The sequence below is a fragment of the Maniola hyperantus genome, chromosome 5 (assembly GCF_902806685.2).
Source record: "Maniola hyperantus chromosome 5, iAphHyp1.2, whole genome shotgun sequence".
Classification (NCBI taxonomy): domain Eukaryota; kingdom Metazoa; phylum Arthropoda; class Insecta; order Lepidoptera; family Nymphalidae; genus Maniola; species Maniola hyperantus.
The window spans coordinates 9,527,442-9,546,922 of NC_048540.1; the positions used below are offsets into that span (position 1 = coordinate 9,527,442).

General features: G+C 35.2%; 1 protein-coding gene across 1 annotated transcript; it reads right to left on the reverse strand.

Moving 5' to 3' along the window:
* Positions 1–4,186: 4,186 nt before the first annotated feature.
* LOC117982351 (larval cuticle protein LCP-30-like) lies at positions 4,187–11,437 on the reverse strand. The gene is made up of 6 exons (XM_034968707.2): positions 11,281–11,437; positions 10,644–10,687; positions 9,666–9,899; positions 5,977–6,138; positions 5,217–5,273; positions 4,187–4,711 (listed from the first exon to the last, which is right to left on the reverse strand). The coding sequence occupies exons 1-6, from the start codon at positions 11,293–11,295 to the stop codon at positions 4,300–4,302; spliced, it is 924 nt and encodes a 307-aa protein (XP_034824598.1). The 5' UTR covers positions 11,296–11,437; the 3' UTR covers positions 4,187–4,299.
* Positions 11,438–19,481: the final 8,044 nt, after the last annotated feature.

Consider the following 19,481-nt stretch of genomic DNA (forward strand, 5'->3'; position numbering starts at 1 on the left):
AAATGTATTGGCTAGTCACATGCCAGTCATTAGGCTACATTTCCACCAGAGATGTGCTACGGTGATAAGCTACGAATGTGTTTCAAACTCACCAATAGAATCCCTACCACCAATAGAACTTGATTTCCATAGCATAGATTAGCATAGCTCTTGTGGAAAGAGGTTCAACGAAGCTGAGTTTTTTTATACTATTCTAATTAGGTTGGGTTAGTGTGAGGTACCATACTTCCCCGTATGCCTGAGTGTACCTGGGTAACATGGTTGGCAATTAGTCTTTATGAGATATTGTCAGCCATGGCTAATTGACTTGGCAGGGAGGTGATGCTGCCACGCGTCTTTCTGAGTGTCCCATGGGGCATAGCCCCAAGAGCGGAGAGTGTGGCTGTGATGAGTGGTTGGTGATAAGTGTTTCATCACCTATTCCATCTACCCCACCGGATTCTCGCCAGTCAAGTTTGGAGACGGGTAAGGGAGATGTTGAGGATGGGGAACGTGGAGAAGGAATTGCCCTCCCTGCGAGCCCTCAGGAGGACCTGTGATTTATGGACACGGGGCGGTCCGTCACTCACAGTGTGGTCCTCGAGTTGTTTGGCGTGATATGGTTCCAACATGCCTCTAACGGTGTTTGGGGGCACGTAGTGCCCCAGTGGTGGGTCTGTTGCGGCGGACATCCGCTGGCGGAGTAACGAGGCGTTATCGGTCCCTTGTGCTGTCCCTGAAGCAATGACTAAGCGTAATTTAGCTCACGTCGTGTGTTCCTTGCACAGTTGCGCAGAACGGATCTTCGGTCTATTTGGGCTGTAAATTGCAAACACCAGTCTCAGTTTTTATATAGTGCTTTGGTCTAAAAGTGTGGTGTTAACTGTTCATTTTTCTTAAGTCGAAATAAAAATAAAAATAAAATAGCATATCTTATCCGCTTCGCTACACTGCTTAGTTTTAGTAAAAATAGATACAGTTTTTAGCTTAGCTTTATTATCGCTGGTGGAAAGGCAGCCTTACAGAGGTTGTGACCCGTGGGCAAGTCAAAGACTATTTCGTTAGTCAGTTTGAATCATACGAAATTGTTAAAGGAAGTTAGATTTAATATTCATGTAAAATAATAAAATAACATTTCATTTTATCGGTTAATACTAGTGTAATAGGTATTATCGGTAGTATAAATAGGTAAACAGTGCCTAAAATTATGACCATGTAAATGTTTTATATCGTTTATTGCAAGAGAGAGCACATAGACAATAGACAATACATATGACATTTAGCTTAAGCGACTTCACACAACAATAATGGTGACTTTATACAACAGTAAAATGAATTATTTTCTTTTCTTGATTTAAAGAATATTTCACAAAGAATTTTTGTAAGTAGGTAGATTATAATAATTATAAAATAAGCTTAACACGTTCATACCCATATTTTGCCCATGGGATGGGAAAGCTCCCCGTGCAAAGCCAGAGCGGGTCAACTAAGGGTATAACTAACGGTCGTTTTCTGCAATATCATCTTTTTCTACATTGTCAGAATTCCACCCCATGCATTTTACAAAAAACAGAACAAGCAATTTGCAATTTTTGCAAAAAATCCAGGTTCAAATGTTTAAATCTCGGTCAAGTTTTAAAATATAAAATATTTTAGCCCAGCATTTTGAAGGAAATTCAGTCTACTACTGTCTAGTTTTCCTCTTGAGCAATCCCTATACTTTTCTTATCCAAAAAAAGATACAGATGAACAAGCACAAAACTCAAAAAAGCGAAATTTTGGCTTTTTTTGTCATGTTTTGGCATTGATTTTTTTTATTTTAAAAAAATAATATTTTGATAGGTAGGTATATTGATTTTCTACAAAAAGTTTCATATTAAAATTTTCCTTTGTTTACGAGATATTATATTGAAAACAGGTTAATTTCAGGTAAATTTTTCATCACCATTTAATAATAATTTTTCATCCCGGTCTTGAATTTCTATCCTCTAATTTTTTGAATGAAGATGAACACCCTCATTAAACGATTCCTGCAATAAAAACCCGTGAACGTAAGGAGTTAGGACATAATCAATAGCCTACGGGACGGGTCAAGCAGTAGCTTAATAAAAGACTTCAACGCGTTTGCGGTTTGTCAGAAAATCTAAGTACGGGGAGCATAGAAATAAAATGCTCAAGAAATGAAATAAGTGCTTTAAATGCGGCCCGAAAAGTAACAGCCAATATGCTTATAGTACCCGGCAGGAAATCTTGCACATCACCCTTTAGAAAGAGATAGCGGTTTCGTAGAGCGTTGTCTCGGTCGTTGAGACCGACAAAACGTCACATAGGTATGCCGTATGAGTGATAGCGACGACGTTCTATGAAGCCGAAATCTCTTTCTAAAGGTCGATGTACATCTAATACCTATACAATTCCTTGGCAATGTAGGTATAATATAAGCTAAGTTCAAAGTTGATTCCTAGTTCCATGGTATATTAGTTAAAGAAAAATAAAGTACATGAGACACTATTTACACGACTACCCAACAAAGAAGTTTAATGTTTTCCGTGTTCATGTATGTATGTGAGTTTCTTTATTGCACCATAACTTTTAAATCCTTGCATCATCTCGAGTGGCACTATCTATAAATTTTCGAAAAAAATATAGCAGGGCAGTCATGTTTTTTTAAAGTAAGTATTCCTAGTTAACACACTGTCTAAGGCCCACCTTACACGGGCAGGTAGAGTAGTTAGTCAGTAATCAATATACACAAATCGCTCGAGCAGTCATCTATCAGTAACTATATACAGTCGCAACTTGAAGCAGTCAATTCTGAATGCTGCAAGCTGTCCATGTAGGTATGGCCGGCCTAAAGCAGCAGCTAGAATGTCAAGGATTATTTTTAATTTAGAGCCTCAATAGCTCAACGGGTAAAGGAGTGGACTGAAAACCGAAAGGTCGACGGTTCAAACCCCGCCCGTTGTCATACCTACTCCTAGCACAAGCTTGATGCTTAGTTGGAGAGGAAAGGGGAATATTAGTCATTTAAAATGGCTAATATTTATTTAAAAAAAAGAAAAAAATATCTCATGCAACCTCTGAGTAAAAGATCTATATTTTAATATACGGAAGCAATTTCTATATCTGTGTAGAAAAACATCAATTTTACAAATTATAAAATACCTATCTGAAATTTAATAGTTACGTGGGCCTTGATTATTATTTACAATCAAGATAGTTAATATTAAGCCATTCAAATTATTGAGCCATTGATAAAATATTTATTTGTCTTTATCACTTTGGTATCCTCTATTAAGATAATTAAGATTATGTAAATGTATATTATTATGTACTTGTGTAATTTAACTGTTTGCTTTATTTGTTAATATAATTTGTACAAAAAATAAAGTTTTAATATTAGAAATCCAAATCTTGACATCTTTTTCCACATGCAAGAAACTTCCACATATTCTTGCAAAAGTTAGCTTTTGGGGTTTTTTGCACTGAACGGTACTCGCAGCGAGTCAATTTCTGATATATTTTTTGGATTAACAACTTGCAGAAATTGACAATGACAGCAACTTCTGCAATAAAACTTGCCGTAGGTACCTAACGATAAAACAATTGTTTCATTTAAATACGCAGTCGAATTGCTTATGCCCTCATTTTGTTTAAAGTTTTTAGGCCATTTTATTTACTAGCCGACCAAGAAAACCAAATCAAGTATCAATAGGTACCTACTAATTTGAAGTTTTGAAATAATACTCTGAGATTCAGAATATTATCCTTTACGTGCCTACACTTTTCTGTATCATAATAATATGATCTAGCTCTCATTTTTCGAAAATTGCTTATTTTATATTTAAAAAAATAAAAAACTTTAATCCAGTAGTGCGAAATGAGCTTTAGGGAACGTCGAGGCTTCGACGTCATGGCAGGCGTCAAACGATCCTACATTTAGACATTAGTTAGCCTATGAATTGCGTATTTTTCTTTGAATTCACGTCACTCATAGCCTAATATTTGACATATCATCGCCTCAGGATCAAACTGTGAGTTCCCTTACTCTAGTTCACTCCGACTGGAGTGACACTGGGTACTTTAAATATAAAAAAAACGAAATGGCAGAATCTAGTCACCAAAAACAAATATTTTCTGGCACAGTCTGTAGTCTAAATGGGTTGATTGATTTTTATATTGGCAGTCAGTAAAGTAAACCATGATGGAGTATAGAGTTTGTATTATTATTTACATAACAATTTTCAGTTTGACACTCAAAACATTAAATACTGAGTGTCATTATAATAACAACAATAAAATTAATAACAATAGACTAGACTAGGGTAAGTGAGCACCGCTGGGCACGAACCCATTCTCATCGGCAGTGTAGTCTACTCTGTATGTGACACCGTCGGGAGCCACGAATTCGAAGAAACCTCTAGCTCTGAGACCTTCCCTCTCGTTGTCGATTTTCTCGATTTTACCAGCCTCCTCAGCAAGGATTTTGTTCTCAGTCTCATAAAGATAGTGGTATCCATCGGGAAGAATGTCAGTCTCTTGACGAATAATACCATATTGGTACTCGTAGTTGCCAGGGACCTTGGGGACTACTGCGGGCTGCACGTATGCTGGGGTGGGCTTGACGAATAAGGGAGTGCTGCTGACATACACGGGCTTGGCAGGAGTAGGAGCAGCAGAACTGACAACGACAATTTCTGGACTCCTGTCGACTACTGTGACGGATTCAAAGCTGTAAACAGAATCAAATTTAAATACAAAATATACAATTGGATGTTATTGCTCACGTAGAAATGGTAGGAACTACAGAATGATTCTTTTTACTAAATTTTTCGTCATCATCACGATCAATCCATCACCGGCTCCCTACTGAGCACGGATCTCTTCTCAGAATGACAAGGATAGGCCATAGTCAGCCACGGATTAACACGGACGAAGTGCGGATTAAAAAACTTCACATACCGCCGAGAACATTATGGAGAACTCTCAGGCATGCATGTTTCCTTACGATGTTTTCCTTCAGCGTTAAAGCAAGTGAAATTCTAATTACTCAAAACGCACATTTGGCTCTGAAAGTAGAGGTGTGTGCCAGAGATCGAACTCTTAATTTTTTTTATTATTGATATTGTCTCAAATATATAATAGCAAATTCTTACTCTGGGGATATTTTATAACGATATTATTACGTAATTTGGAGGCAAAATATAACATATAACGCGTTTAATTATAAAACTTACACGGGCTTTACAACCTCGGGTTTCTTTTCTACCACTGGAGTGACTTTGTCAGCAGCACTAAAACATAAAGCAAAACGAATTGTAATATCATACAAAAATTAAGCTTAATTATATTTCATTTCACTATAATTATTTTGATGTGACCGTCGAGTAAGAAAAAAAATAATCGGTCAAAAAATATTTTTTTCACGTAGTAAAGATGAACATGATTTTTATTGATGATATTTTATCGAGTCAAACATTTCTTAGAGTCAAGAAAATAGGTTTTAAATTGCTGGAATAAATCACTATAAACTTCATGAATAAAGGGATTAGCTGTTTAGAAGAATTCATCTAAGATTACATTTTGTAAGCCAGAACCGAGTCTTATAGCGTAGCTTATTTAATTTCATTTCGCGGTTTACCTACCAAGGTACGTTAGGGTGCAAAATATCTTGATAAGATTTAGAAATCTATACTAAGTACTTTACGCTATTTATCCGGGTTATTCTAAGTTTTTGACATTAACGAATTACGTACTCAAGAGGTAACATACGTTTATACCTGTAACACAGCCTGGCTGTGAACGCCAGGCTGTCTTGTGACCTAATGTTTTTGTACCCAGGATACTGCGTACGGACTCGGTTTTTTTTGTCATGAATCATAATATCTTGGATTTAATTCCTACGGGATTATTTAAATCTCAGACACAAGCAAGATACAACACATCGTACAAGGTATAAAAATCTTACTTTACGAAAAAGTTTTGTTTAATACTCACTTGACAGTGCTGCTTTTGTCGGGAACGTATTGGCCACCAGCGTCGCCTCTGCTACCCTCGTCCCTATTTCCGACATATGCTCCTCCTGGACCACCTGGACCACCTTTGTCTGATGAGCCGGTGTAGAAGCCACCAGCACCACCACGGTCACCACGGTCACCGCTGTAAATTCAGGAAAAAATTAATTTAAATATGTCCTAACTAAGAAATCTAAAAATCATGACTGCCAAGCAAAATTTTTCACATTTGAAAATGGTGCCATACAGCCGTCGTATTGATTTTTTTTAATTATGACCAGTGTCACTCGGGATGATGTATCTGACGATACACAAATTTATTTAGACATTTAGAAGTTGTGGTGGTATAAAGAAATTACCTATACATACATACATGAGCCTTGAAAACACACTTCTTTTTTGGACAGTCGTGCTATAAGAGGAAAAAGTGACTGTCTGACTGATGTTGATAGATATCAACGCACAGTTCAAACCACTGGATGGATTAGGCTATTTGGCACACAGTTAGCTACTATAACGTAGACCTCCACAATTATTATTTTTTGAAACTCATTGATATCTAGACTTTCGGTTAAAAATAAGATGATTTGTATTTCAAGATTTTCGGAAATTCTACCCCCTGGGTGGTTAAATATCGGATGAAAGTTTTTATGAAAGTCAGCTTTCAAGCTATGAATTGCCAAGAATCTTTTACTGAAAGAAGAAATTTTGGGTTTCGATTAAAAATATAGGAATAGGTATTTCATGATTATAGAAAATTTTAAATGAGAGGGAAGGAAAAATTTAAGGGGATTTTCAGAGACAGATAGAGGGTTGTATAAGAAGTGATCTAGGCTACACGGAATTTTTAAGAACTAATTCAAGGCGTACGAAGTCCCCGGCAAAAGCTAGTGCAAGTATAAGGCCTCGTTTACGGAGACGCGGGGCGTCGAGCGTTGCGATGGGCGGCGCGGCCCGCACTGAATTTAAACATATGGCGTTGTATGAGTGCGTTTACGGAGAAGCAATTTTATACGCGTTTGTTTGAGATGGAGCGTTCTTTGCGGCCGAGCCCGCGGATGGCATCGACGCGTCCCACGCGGCGTTCATCGTGGCGGCGCACGCGGTGACAATTCTCGATGAAGCGATGCCCGCAGCGGGACCTTCTGCAAGTCTTAATTTGGAAATCGTGCAACTCAGACGCGCCCGCCGCGTGCAACGCCGCGGGCACAGTGGCGAGCACCGCCACTCTTCCCGCCTCGCATCTCTATGAACAACATCGTATATTGCCATGTTTGTGATTACGCGTGCGATGCTAAATGCCGCTTCACGCGCCGCCTCACCGTAAACAAAAGAAACGTACGACGCGCCGCGAGACGCCACGACACACGCGACGCGCGACGCATCGCGTCTCCGTAAACGAGGCCTTAAGCAGCTGCGCCTATGAAAAGAAAAAAGCTAACAACTATGTAAATCATTGGTTAATATAAACCGCTTAAATTCGTTTTATGTAAATGACATAATGTTAGACAAATTACAGTCCAATTATTTATTCGTTTGACTAATTCAAAAGAACTTGTAAAAAATTATTAGAATAAAAAGTTTGTATTATTTGTACTAATGTTATAAAGAGAGTAGAATTTGTCAGTTTTCATTAACGGGTAATCTCCAAAACTAATGATCCGATTCTAAAAAATCTTTCACTGATATACGATTTATTTGTGATCTTTTTGTCTTCATGCTTTTTTTTGTTGTTTTTTTTTTCTGTACGGTCGTTGTGTTTAGTACTGTGAACTGTGCGCTATGGTCCCAAATAAATGATTATTTGATTTGATTTGATTTGAAAGATAAGTACTAAACTACATTACCGCAACTGCTGTCACTACCCATATATGCTATAAATTATATCACGTACAAAAGCTAGTATTCTAATAGACTAGTCGAACATTGTTTTAACCTTATAATACATTCGGGCAAAGCATAAAATCAATTATATAATTAAGTACTTCTAATTTTCATAAACGCAATCAAGTTTCTTACATTGATAGTACGATTGGTTCCATAAAATGAGTATATTATGTTACAAATGCGACATAATGAAATTAATATGCTAAATTTTATCAAGTTGTTTGCAATTACCATAGACCGACACAATCATTTCGTAGAACTGGGCAGGCCTTTACCGCAACAGCAAATTCTACTGGGCAACTTGATCATGTGATCATGTAGAATACGCAAAATATATCAATATGTAAGTTGTACTAAATACTGTTGGTACTGAAAATTGGCGAGGAGTTAGAATTTATTAAAATCCTGAAACACGTACCTTTTTCTTTATTTTTAACTGAAAGCACGAATAACAATTTTCATGCACAAAAACTTGAAAATGGCGGACTTTCATACAAACTTTCGTCCCATGGTGATGGTAGAATTTTCCAAAACCGTGAAATACGTATTATTATTTTCTTAATTTTTAATCGAAATTCAAAATACCAAGTTTCATGTACAGGACAGTCATGTTTCAAATACGATATACCTAACTTGAAAAATGACCGACTTTTGTACAAACTTTATTCTTAAGTTCTTAACTAATAATTTAAATAAAATTTCCAACCCTAGTGGTTAGCGCTGTGCATTGGTAGATCAATCAGTCAGTCAGGAGAAGTTTTTTTGTATGTATAGACAGTATAGTTTGTAAATCTACTTTTTATTTTAGTAGGTATGCATGTGGGCCAGTTAGAGTTCTTTTACTTGAATTTTCTAAGTAACAATTTCGCGATAGGTATCTCCAGGCGGATTTAGCCGCCTTTATGCAAAACTCAGTGTCATATATACCTACTTGGGCTTGGGTTTTTAGTGTGTCAAAGTTCAAGTTAATTTTAATATATACCTACTATAAATATAATAAATTTAAAGTATGTATGTCTGTCAATTACATTTTTACACTCTATCCGCTTAACCAATCTTGATGTTTGGTATAGAGGCAGTTTGATTTTTGGAGACGAGCTTAGCTTTTAATCTCAGAAAATCAAAAAGGTCCCTCTAGATTTTTAAAAACCTCAATCCACACTGGCAAATTCGTGGCATCAACTAAGTAATATCCTATTTATTCATTATTGTTTATCATAGGATTGCTTGCAGAAAATGTGTCTGATAAAATTACCATACACCTTTACAGGTTAGCACGTTACCATCCTAGACTATATACATGACTATAGACTGACAGATTTATCAACGCACAACTCAAACTACTGGACGGATCGAGCTGAAAATTATCATGCAGATATAACAAAATATATTCAAAATCCTTTGAATTTTTATCGTTTTGTATTTTATGTCTTTTTTCTTGTACCTTTATTTGTATTTAAATTTATTATTTATTATCTAGTTAGTGTAAGTGGCACTGCCGTTCTAATAAGATATAAAAAATAAAAATAAAATAAATAATAAAATAACGTAGACATCCGTTAAGAAAGGATTTTTGAAAATTCAATCCGTAGAGGGGTAAAATTGGGGTTTGAAGTTTGTTTAGTCAACGCGAACGAAGTCGCGGGGATAAGCTAGTCTTCTTATAATATTATGATACAAGTAAATCAAAAAGTAATAACGAAATTAGTATGACACCATCATCATTATTAATTTAGGTTATTACCATACACGGACTATCGAAAAATATTGAAGTACAAAACTTACTCGTATTTACCAGCGTCATCAGGATTGTAGCGACCACTGCCGTCGTATTTGCTAGGGTCGTAGCGGCCCGGGTCGTAACGGCCTGCATCGTAGCGGCCCGGGTCGTAACGACCAGGGTCGTAGCGTCCCGAGCTCGGGGCCTTAGTTACTCTGCCAGCGTAGCGGTTAGGGTCGTAGGCACCGACTGATGCACTAGCCGTTGTGCGACTGAATGGGAAAGCAGTCGGGGTTGGCCTGGAAATTCAAATTTACTATCTATTATTTTCATATTACAACCAAAATGCTTATAACACTTGATGCATAATACGTATTTACGAATACGAGCAATTTTTTCACCTGTAAAAAGATGGCTCATAAAGTAGTTTAGATGTGTATGTATAGTATATATTTTTCTGACTCACTGTCTGGCTTATATGAATTGCACGGTTTTGTCCGTAAGAGTAACTAAACTAGTCTAAGTACAAAACAAATAAGCCTACCAAATATTATTTTGGTCCGGGGAGAAGGTAACAAGCCAACAATTTGGAAGCCGTATAATACGGCTTCCATAGTCGGTCGGTCAGAATCACTGCATTACTTCATATTATCAACATTTTAGTAGTTCTTTTTACCCCTTTTTTCCATTTCCTTTCTTTTCTGTTCATTATTTAACTAGTTATGCTTATAACTATGAAGTTCATACTTCTTTTACAAAACTATTCCATTAGGCTACTTCTCTGATGTACATCACTATTTTTTCCTTGTGCCAGTGAAAATCATACAAGCATGATGTGCAAAAATTTCAGAGGGTGCCCTAGAGGACAAAAGTAACATTTTTCACTCTGAGTCAATTAATGTATATCTACTGACGATATTATTACAGTAACGAACAACAATCTGTACCTGTTGCAATCTAGTTTTTCTTATCGTTGACAGTTTCAACCAACGTACCTACTTAAATACAGCTTGAATGAATATTTTTACTTTAACAATACTTACACAGTGTCAGCGGCTAAGGCAGCTGTTATTGCCAATGAAAAGATCTGAAAAGGGGGAAAAATGGTTACATCACAAAACCCCAATCAGATACCTAGGAAATTTTTTAAATAGTTTGCCCTTTATTCACATAAGTAAATGTACTTATTTTAATTTGCCATCGATATAAATTGATCGTAGTAATTTACTTTTTTAAAAGTTCGGCGAAGTATAGTTTTTTTTGCTTGTCCTATAATACTCTTCAAGCCTAAAAAATCTGTGATAGCCTAGTGGCTAGGACGTCCGCCTTCTAATCGGAGGTCGAGGGTCGATCCCGTGCACGCACCTCTAACTTTTTGGAGTTATATGCGTTTTAAGTACCTACCTAATTAAGTATCACAACCGTGAGGAAACCTGCATGCCTGAGAGTTCTCCGCAATGTACTCAAAGGTGTTTGGAGTCTACCAGTTCGCACTTGGCCAACGTGGTAGACTATGACCAAAACCCTTCTCACTCTGAGAGCAGACCCGTGCTCTGTAGTGAGTCGGCGATGGGTTGATCATGATGATGATGATAATACTCCTCAACTTAAATTAATTGGCCATTGATTTTGGCTGCAAATTAATCTTTATTACGTAGAGAGATATTTTGTTCTACGTACCAAGAGACCCCGCATTGTTGTTGTTATCTACACGGCTTATCACTTGAATGTTGTTGACTCTAACACCGATGGCTTTATATACCTTTTTTTCATCTAATTTTATAAGATGATGCTCCTGGCCAGTTCGTCACATTTATAATGTGTATGATATTAACTATTCATTAGCAAAGCTTCTCAAACTATGTCCTAGAGACTAATTATTTACTTTTTGCTACCTATATGTAAATATTTTATATTTTTATGGCTATGTTAAAAAGTTTATGGTACCTCTAAAATCTATGACACTATCCTGTATAATGATTCCCCACTATTTTTATACTCTCAAACATACTGTGTAAATTGAATTTTAAATAATTTATTACATAATCGCAATAAATGTTGTCAAATTAGTATGATTAAGTATAAAGTTACAGAAATAGCAAGGAAAGGAAAAATCGAACTCCGATACCAACACGTAATTTTTACTTATATTTTAGAGGAGAAAATTTTGATATTTGGATGTTTGTTACTCCTTCACGCCACAATGACAAAACCGATTTGCCTGAAATTTGGAATGGAGATAGCTTATACTCACTTTGAGTTAATAACACATAGGCTACATTTTATTCCGAAAAATCAAAGAGTTCTGACGGGATTTTTAAAAGTAAATCTATGCGGACAATGTCGTGAGCGTCAACTAGTGTCAATATAAATCCCAAAGGTGGATAATCTATCGATTAATACATTGATGATATTATTATGGGTTCAATAAAAGTGTTTGACTTGAAAATTTTGTTTCTGGTCATATGCTTATCAGACTGCAATCAGAAATCTATCATAGAGGTACTTAATCACATACTATACTGTAATACATTTTAATTCAAATCATTTACACTTTTTGATTGTTAATTGTGGATTGATTTGTGAGATTTGTAACATATCAGTACCCTTATTATAAATACGAAAGTGTGTTTGTTTGTTGGTTTGTTGATTTGTTGGTTTGTTGGTTTGTTCTTCAATCACGTCGCAACGGTGCAACGGATTGACGTGATTGTATTGCAAGAGTATGGATAAAGACCACGAGAGTGACATAGGCTACTTTTTATCCCGGAAAGTCAAAGAGTTCCCACGAGATTTTTGAAAAACCAAATTTCACGCGGACGAAGTCGCGGGCATCAGCTAGTTCACAATAACGAAATTTCAATTTCAATTTCAATTTTGTAATGGTGTTAATATACCTTACTTAATTTAAATGTGTATTTATTTCTATTTTTATTTAATGTCTAAAATATGGAGCTGAATTAAAACTTAATACTTTGATTTATTTTGTTGAAAAATAATTGTTCTCACAAAAAAAACCGTAAGGTACCGTGTAATATCCCAGAAAAGCGAAGTATATATATTATGCGCTGCCTGTTGCATTTTCTATCTCTTATTGACTTTCTATGCCTTGCGTATTAATGCGTTATTTTTGTGGCATCCCAATTTAAGAGGTTCTCTTATATTATGAACAAGCTACCCAGTGCCCAACAGAGGCGACATGAGAACGAGGAAATTGAGAGTGTTCACCCAGTAGTTGCATCTCGAAGTCAATATCAATAGAGAGATATCTAAATAGATGGATACCTATGTAGAGATAAAGATAAATAGGCTAGAGTATACAAAATGACCAGCAGAACTAAAGACAACTATGAGAGTGAGGGAATAGAGGTAACATCTCAAAGTTTTAAATGTCAGCAGTGCTGGATAGAGCAAGTGATGGTAAAGTGCAATGAAGGGAATTGTGAGAGTGAGAGAATAGAGAGTGGTCACGCAGATGTTACGTATCGAAGTCGTTGTTCTTAGTGTCTTCCAGAGCATATCATACGCATCATGCAATGACCGGCAAAGGCCGTATGAGATTGCCAGTATAGTTCTGTCTTCCGGTGGCGGTGCCGGTGACAGGTGACGAAATTTAATATACTTTGAAGCATTTTATAACGCTTTACGTCACTCCATTATCGCCGCCCAGATTTGCTTTGAGTAACGGCTCAATGCATATTACTTACAAGGTATAAGAAAACGTTCTTCAAAATGTATTATAATCATTTTAAAACTAGCTTATGCCCGCAACTTCATCCGCGTGGACTACACAAATCTCAAACTTCTATTTTGCCCGCTTTGGGATTTAATTTTTAAAAATGTGTTCTTAGCGGACGTCTACGACATAATAACCATTTGCATGCCAAATTTCACCCCGATCCCTCCAGAAGTTTAAGCTGTACGTTGATAGATCAGTCAGTCAATCAGTCAGTTAGCTTTTGCTTTTATATACCTATTTTTTAAATATAGAAATAGTTCGTCCAAGCGTAAAAATATGGATAGCAGATTAGCTTTAAATTTGTTTTAGCTGCATATAAACTTTGGGAAACTATGTCAGAAATCTAACAATGCAGTCAGTAATATTATAATCTCACAAGTAAGTAAATAGGTGGGTAGATAGTTAGTTCTTTTAGATATTTTATTAGTAAAGTTTCCTTATAAATTTTTCATTGTGTAATTAAGATTAATCAAAGTGATAAAACATAGGTATGGATTGATCATGTCACATGAGTTTATTGATGTTTATTTTCTTATAGTTCAAGGATCCTGGTTATAATTTATAGACTTCAAAATACAGTCAGTATGATTTAATAAACAAAATTAAAAACTTGGTCATGCTGCTTATTATGATAAGAATAAATTATTATTAGCTACTACTGAAACCAGAGACTATCTGAAAAATACTCTGGTTCAATTATTTTCTATGAAAAGCACAAAAACAATATCCGAATAATATCTATAGATTTAAATAACATCATGGCTGTAGCCAGGGGGATGGGGGGGGGGCGCCAAACCCCCGCCCGAAATCCCCGACAAAGGAAACCCTTGATTTTTTAAATCCTATCAAGTACTAATATTAAGTAGTATTAAATATAAATAAGTAATTGTTTTTTTTTTGAAGTCTCGGTTGTATTATATTATTATATGGTAACAGTTTGGGAAGCTTCGGATTACCTAATCATTCATTTTCAGCAAGAGTTAACTTCCGACCATTGACGATTCTTATACCTCTCATTCTTAAGATGACAAGGATAATAATACATATATCAAAAAAATGGCAATATCATGTTAATTATCTATCTTTGTCTTTTATTGAAACATATTAAATGACTTTTAGCATTCAAGTTATTAAAAGATCCGTGATTGTATTAATTAGGTGCAATCACTACCCCTATTATAAGTGCAAAGGTGTTTTTGTTTGTTTGTTTGTCCTTCAATCACGTCGCAACGGAGCAACGGATCGACGTGATTTTTTGCATGGGTATAGTTTAAGACCAGAGAGTGACATAGGCTACTTTTTAGCCCGGAAAATCAAAGAGTTCCCACAGGATTTTTGAAACCTAATTTCAAATAAATAGCTATGTAGATTACCGGGATTTTTTTAGGTTCTAGTCTTAATGATGATGATAATATAAAATTTGGTAGATTGACATAACTCAGTAATCACTTTTGTAAACACTGTGTAAACATGAAACTTAGGGGCAGTCAGAAGTTGAGTTGGTTTAGTGAATTAAAGTAACAGAAAAGGGCCTCGCTGTTGCGACATTCTGCGTAAGCGTACGTCATAAAATTAATTATGTGAATACCTACTTGAAATGGTACGGTAATTATATTACACATTTTCATTTTAAAATTTCTACAAAACTACAAACAGTAATAAATTAAACCACTTTAAATCACATCAAAACTACATATATTTTCACAAATTTTCGCGTTATGTTCTTCTTATAGATATCAGATGGTTATGATGGCTGAAACGACACATATATGCTTTTATATTGACCATAAAAATAAATTATTGAGCGATAACAATACATAAACAGCAGTACCTAGGTATGCAAATTTAAATGACACAAATATTCTACTGGTCAAGTACGCGAATCTAGGATGTAGGTTGTATGCTTATGTAGATTCGATTGCGCTTTTCATTAATGTTTTAAGTTGAACATTGTAATATTTTTATTAACTTATTTATCTATCTATACTTATAGTAAAACTGTAACTGGACGAATTCTGTACATTAAATATATTTTGAAAATTTTAATCGGAGGAAACATTATTATCGATATAGACCCCAAAACTATTTACTTTTTTGGAATTGTCTGTCTGTCTGTTTGTGCGCGCATCACGCAAAAACTACTGGACGGATTTAAATAAAATTTAGTACAGTGGTAGCTGATACTCCATGTTAACATATAGGATAGTTTTTATTCCGAAAACAATTAGGGATTTTTCGGGATACGGGATCAAATTTTTTATCGATTTACATGCTTTACATTCATATGTCTCAGGCACTATTCAAAAAGTGCATATTATGTTAGTATAATATAATATAGTAGTAGTATATTATATTATACTTATACTGTTTGTATTAACCTTATTTATTTGTAAACTACACTGCTTAATAATAATTCATATTATTACGGTATCGTATCGTTTGATTTTAATTAGTTGTAAAGGTCAAAGCCTATACGTTGACATAGACAATAAACACAATTTAGTGGCGATATCCAAATATATTAATATTTGATTTTTAAAACTATCAATCTTCTATCAATCAAAAGAGAACAGATGTATAAAGGGTGATCTTGAGAAATGTCACTGAAACAAAAAGTAAAACTATTAGTTAACAGAATTTTCTATTAGCAAAATATTCTAAATAATATGTAACCATAGAGTCTTGTCATGTCATGGAGGAAGGAGCACTGTTGATTTTGATAAAATGTAATATTATACCCGGGAATCAAACCCGAATTATTTTTTATTTATTTGTTTGCCTTACAATATTTTTGTTGCGATGTACTTATTTTTAATTCAAATATAAAAATACAATTATTTAATAGATAAAATGAGAAGAAAGAACCAATTTTATTTCTAATATTTCTAAAATTGATCCCATGGTTTCCCAGATGGAAAATCTATCTCTTATTTTTAATTCGCGTCACTGATAAACTCTGATATTTGTAGTCGCAACAGGCTTTGAAGGTTAACAAAATAGTAAGTAAAATTGTAAATTCATCGATACTAACAAGTGAAATTGAAATGTCTGTCTGTGATTATGAGAAACATTGTTCTTTTCGTAAGTTCACTAGCCCGAACGAATTTTCAATCTTTTATCGGGTGCAGTTAGAGATAGCTTACGCTACCCGCGTGAGGGCCTTTCTCACGCGATTAACATATAAACAACTAGATGATGCCCGCGACTTCGTCCGCGTGGATTTAGATTTTTGAAAATCCTGTCGGAACTCGTTGATTTTTCGGGATCAAAAGTAGCCTATGTCCTGGGATGCAAGCTGTCTCTGTACCAAATTTCATCAAAATTGGTTAAACGGATGGGCCCTGAAAAACTAGCAGACAGACAGACACCTTGTCGCATTCATAATATTAGTGTGGATTCCTAACCGCACTGGAGTCAAAAAAAAGTAACAGAATTATTTGAGAACTTCAGCCGCTTCGAAAGGAGTGATGTAGGCTTATCTTTGTCCCGGATCTAAGCGCGCGCCCTACCATCGCGACGTGGTGATTCGCTAACTCAGTGATGATTATGTATCACTGAATGAAAGCCATGAAAGCTCATTCGACATTTATTTTTAATCCATTGAAGATTTTCTACGAAAAATTATTTTTGTATCACTCAGTGAAGCAGCGATGTAGAACCAATCAATGTCAATTGAGTTTGATAGCTTTCATTTAAATATGATCACTGAAGTGAACCATCACGTGGTGAAAATATACTCACAGCGCGCGGCGCGCCCTTTCGAGTTTTGATAGCTCCCACTATATATAACACTTATAGATTAGAATTTGCGTGATAGAAATAGAACCGTTTATTAAATTTTAGGCTGCAGTGCTCTGCGAGCTGAATTACGCTTTGTTCCGTCGTAACAAGAGTCGCTATTTATTTAAACTTCTTCGCCGAGTCAGCCTTATTTACCTTTGAGGCCTGTAAGGTCTGAATAAAAAAAAAGGTACTATTAGGTATTCGGTAAAAACATAACATTTATACTATTGCGCAAAGGAGTCGCAGACAACTGCTTACTGCATCAAGCCACTAGCTGCGCGCTGCCATATCTGACTTCAATAACATACTTACTTTTTATAGTTAAAAATGTTTTACCTCAATTTTCAATAACTAAGAGATTGATATGTCGAAAAATTCAATATTTCAGAAGTACGAAATACTTGTCACAAAATCATGCTGGAATAAAATCCTAGTAAGTTGTTTCGAAGCACACAAGTACTTTTATTTGTATGCTTCCCTGAACACACTTTTGGAGATAGTTAAAGTTCGCTGATATTTTTGATCTATGAAAACTTTGTAGTTTTGAATCAACAACGGAATCATTAGTCATACGCGTTTCTAGTATAGTTGAAAAACATAAACTTCTAAGTTTATCACAGTATATGCATGTCGAATTGAAAACCATATTGAATACCATTTTAACATTAGGTAGACATAATTTTATGGCAATATGTGAAACCCGGATGGGTTTCTATGACTCTGAACATGACAATCTCTGTGCATACATAATTAATTAATCAATAAGAATATCATATTCCAAATTATTGACTACAATCAAGTTTTTTTTAACATTTCTCATCAAAAAGATGGTCATGTGTGAGTAAGATTTTGTACTATATGTTCCATATTTATCTCAAAGTGAACTATTTAATATTTTATTCACTTAGTAAGTTATGAATTGAAATAAGAAGTATTATTTACAGGTATTACAAATATAATTATTATTTTATTAATATAAAACTAAACGATAAAACCTTGAGCAAATCTCGAGAGCAACTGAACTGATTTCGCTAATTCTTTTTTTATAATATTCCTTGAAATGCGAAAATGGTTCTTATGGAGAGAAAAATTTAAAAAATTGCCTGAAAAAGTCTAAAAACAACACTTTTCTATATTCTCATACAAAAGATTTCGTAATAATACTTAAAAGTCAATTTGAAGTTTAATACCATACCGTAAAGTTTAAGTGTTAGTGGAGGGGTTCCGGGAAGGCAAAACAATTGAGTGACGTGTTAGGTAGGCGATACGAAGTGCGCCGGGTCAGCTAGTAAATAGTAAAAATGACGTGTCGAACAAAAACGAGAACCCGTTGAACTCTTTTAGTCTACCCCATGTCTACCCATTCTCTGTACCCGTAGTACAAGATTTTACGTCTCACCAAACCAAACCAAATTCGAGAGTCGAAATACTTCCGCGTTACAGTAAACTGGATCTTAACTGCCTTGTTTTAAAGCTCAAGTTTGTCTACACTTCTACAGTCAGCGCTCCAAGCGGAAACATTGCGAAATTAAAATCAGTGGCATTGAATATTTGATTTCAAGTCAAGGCTGTTTAGGTCCATTTTACTGTAACGCGGAAGTATTTCGACTCTCGAATTTGGTTTGGTTTGGTGAGACGTAAAATCTTGTACTACGGGCACTGGTGACGTGCCTAAACTACTTACTGCCAATAGTAGAAAATAATATTTCTCCAATGATTTCTCCACATAATTTATGCACAGGCATAAAATAGATCTCAAGCAAACTTACTAACAATTTCCTTTGCAAATCTAGTTTATTTTAGTTATGCCTTTTACATCATTCCTTCAAAACTAAAATTTTATTTTAAATTAATCTTAACAATTAGATTATATTAGATTTAGAGCCTCAATAGCTCAACCGGTATAGGAGTGGACTGAAAACCGAAAGGTCGACGGTTCAAACCCCGCCCGTTGCACTATTGTCGTACCTACTCCTAGCACAAGCTTGACGCTTAGTTGGAGAGGAAAGGGGAATATTAGTCATTTTAACATTAAAAAAAAAAAAACAATATCAAAAGCTCACACATGATAAGTATTTACTGAATCATCAATTTTAGATATTGCATTAATTAGGCATTAATATTTAAATTACATAACCTTGAACTGAGCAATATTAACAATCATCCTAATCTAAGAGCTAATCATCAAAATAATAAAATGTACTTGATCAACATTATAATCAGTACATACCATGGCTAAACCAACCACTCTGTATTTTTCGATTTAATTGGTGTACCTAATCCCTGAATTCCCTTAGTAAACTTGGAAAGGAAAAATATCTATCATGCGCACAAAATGACTTCTCACGCACCATTTTAA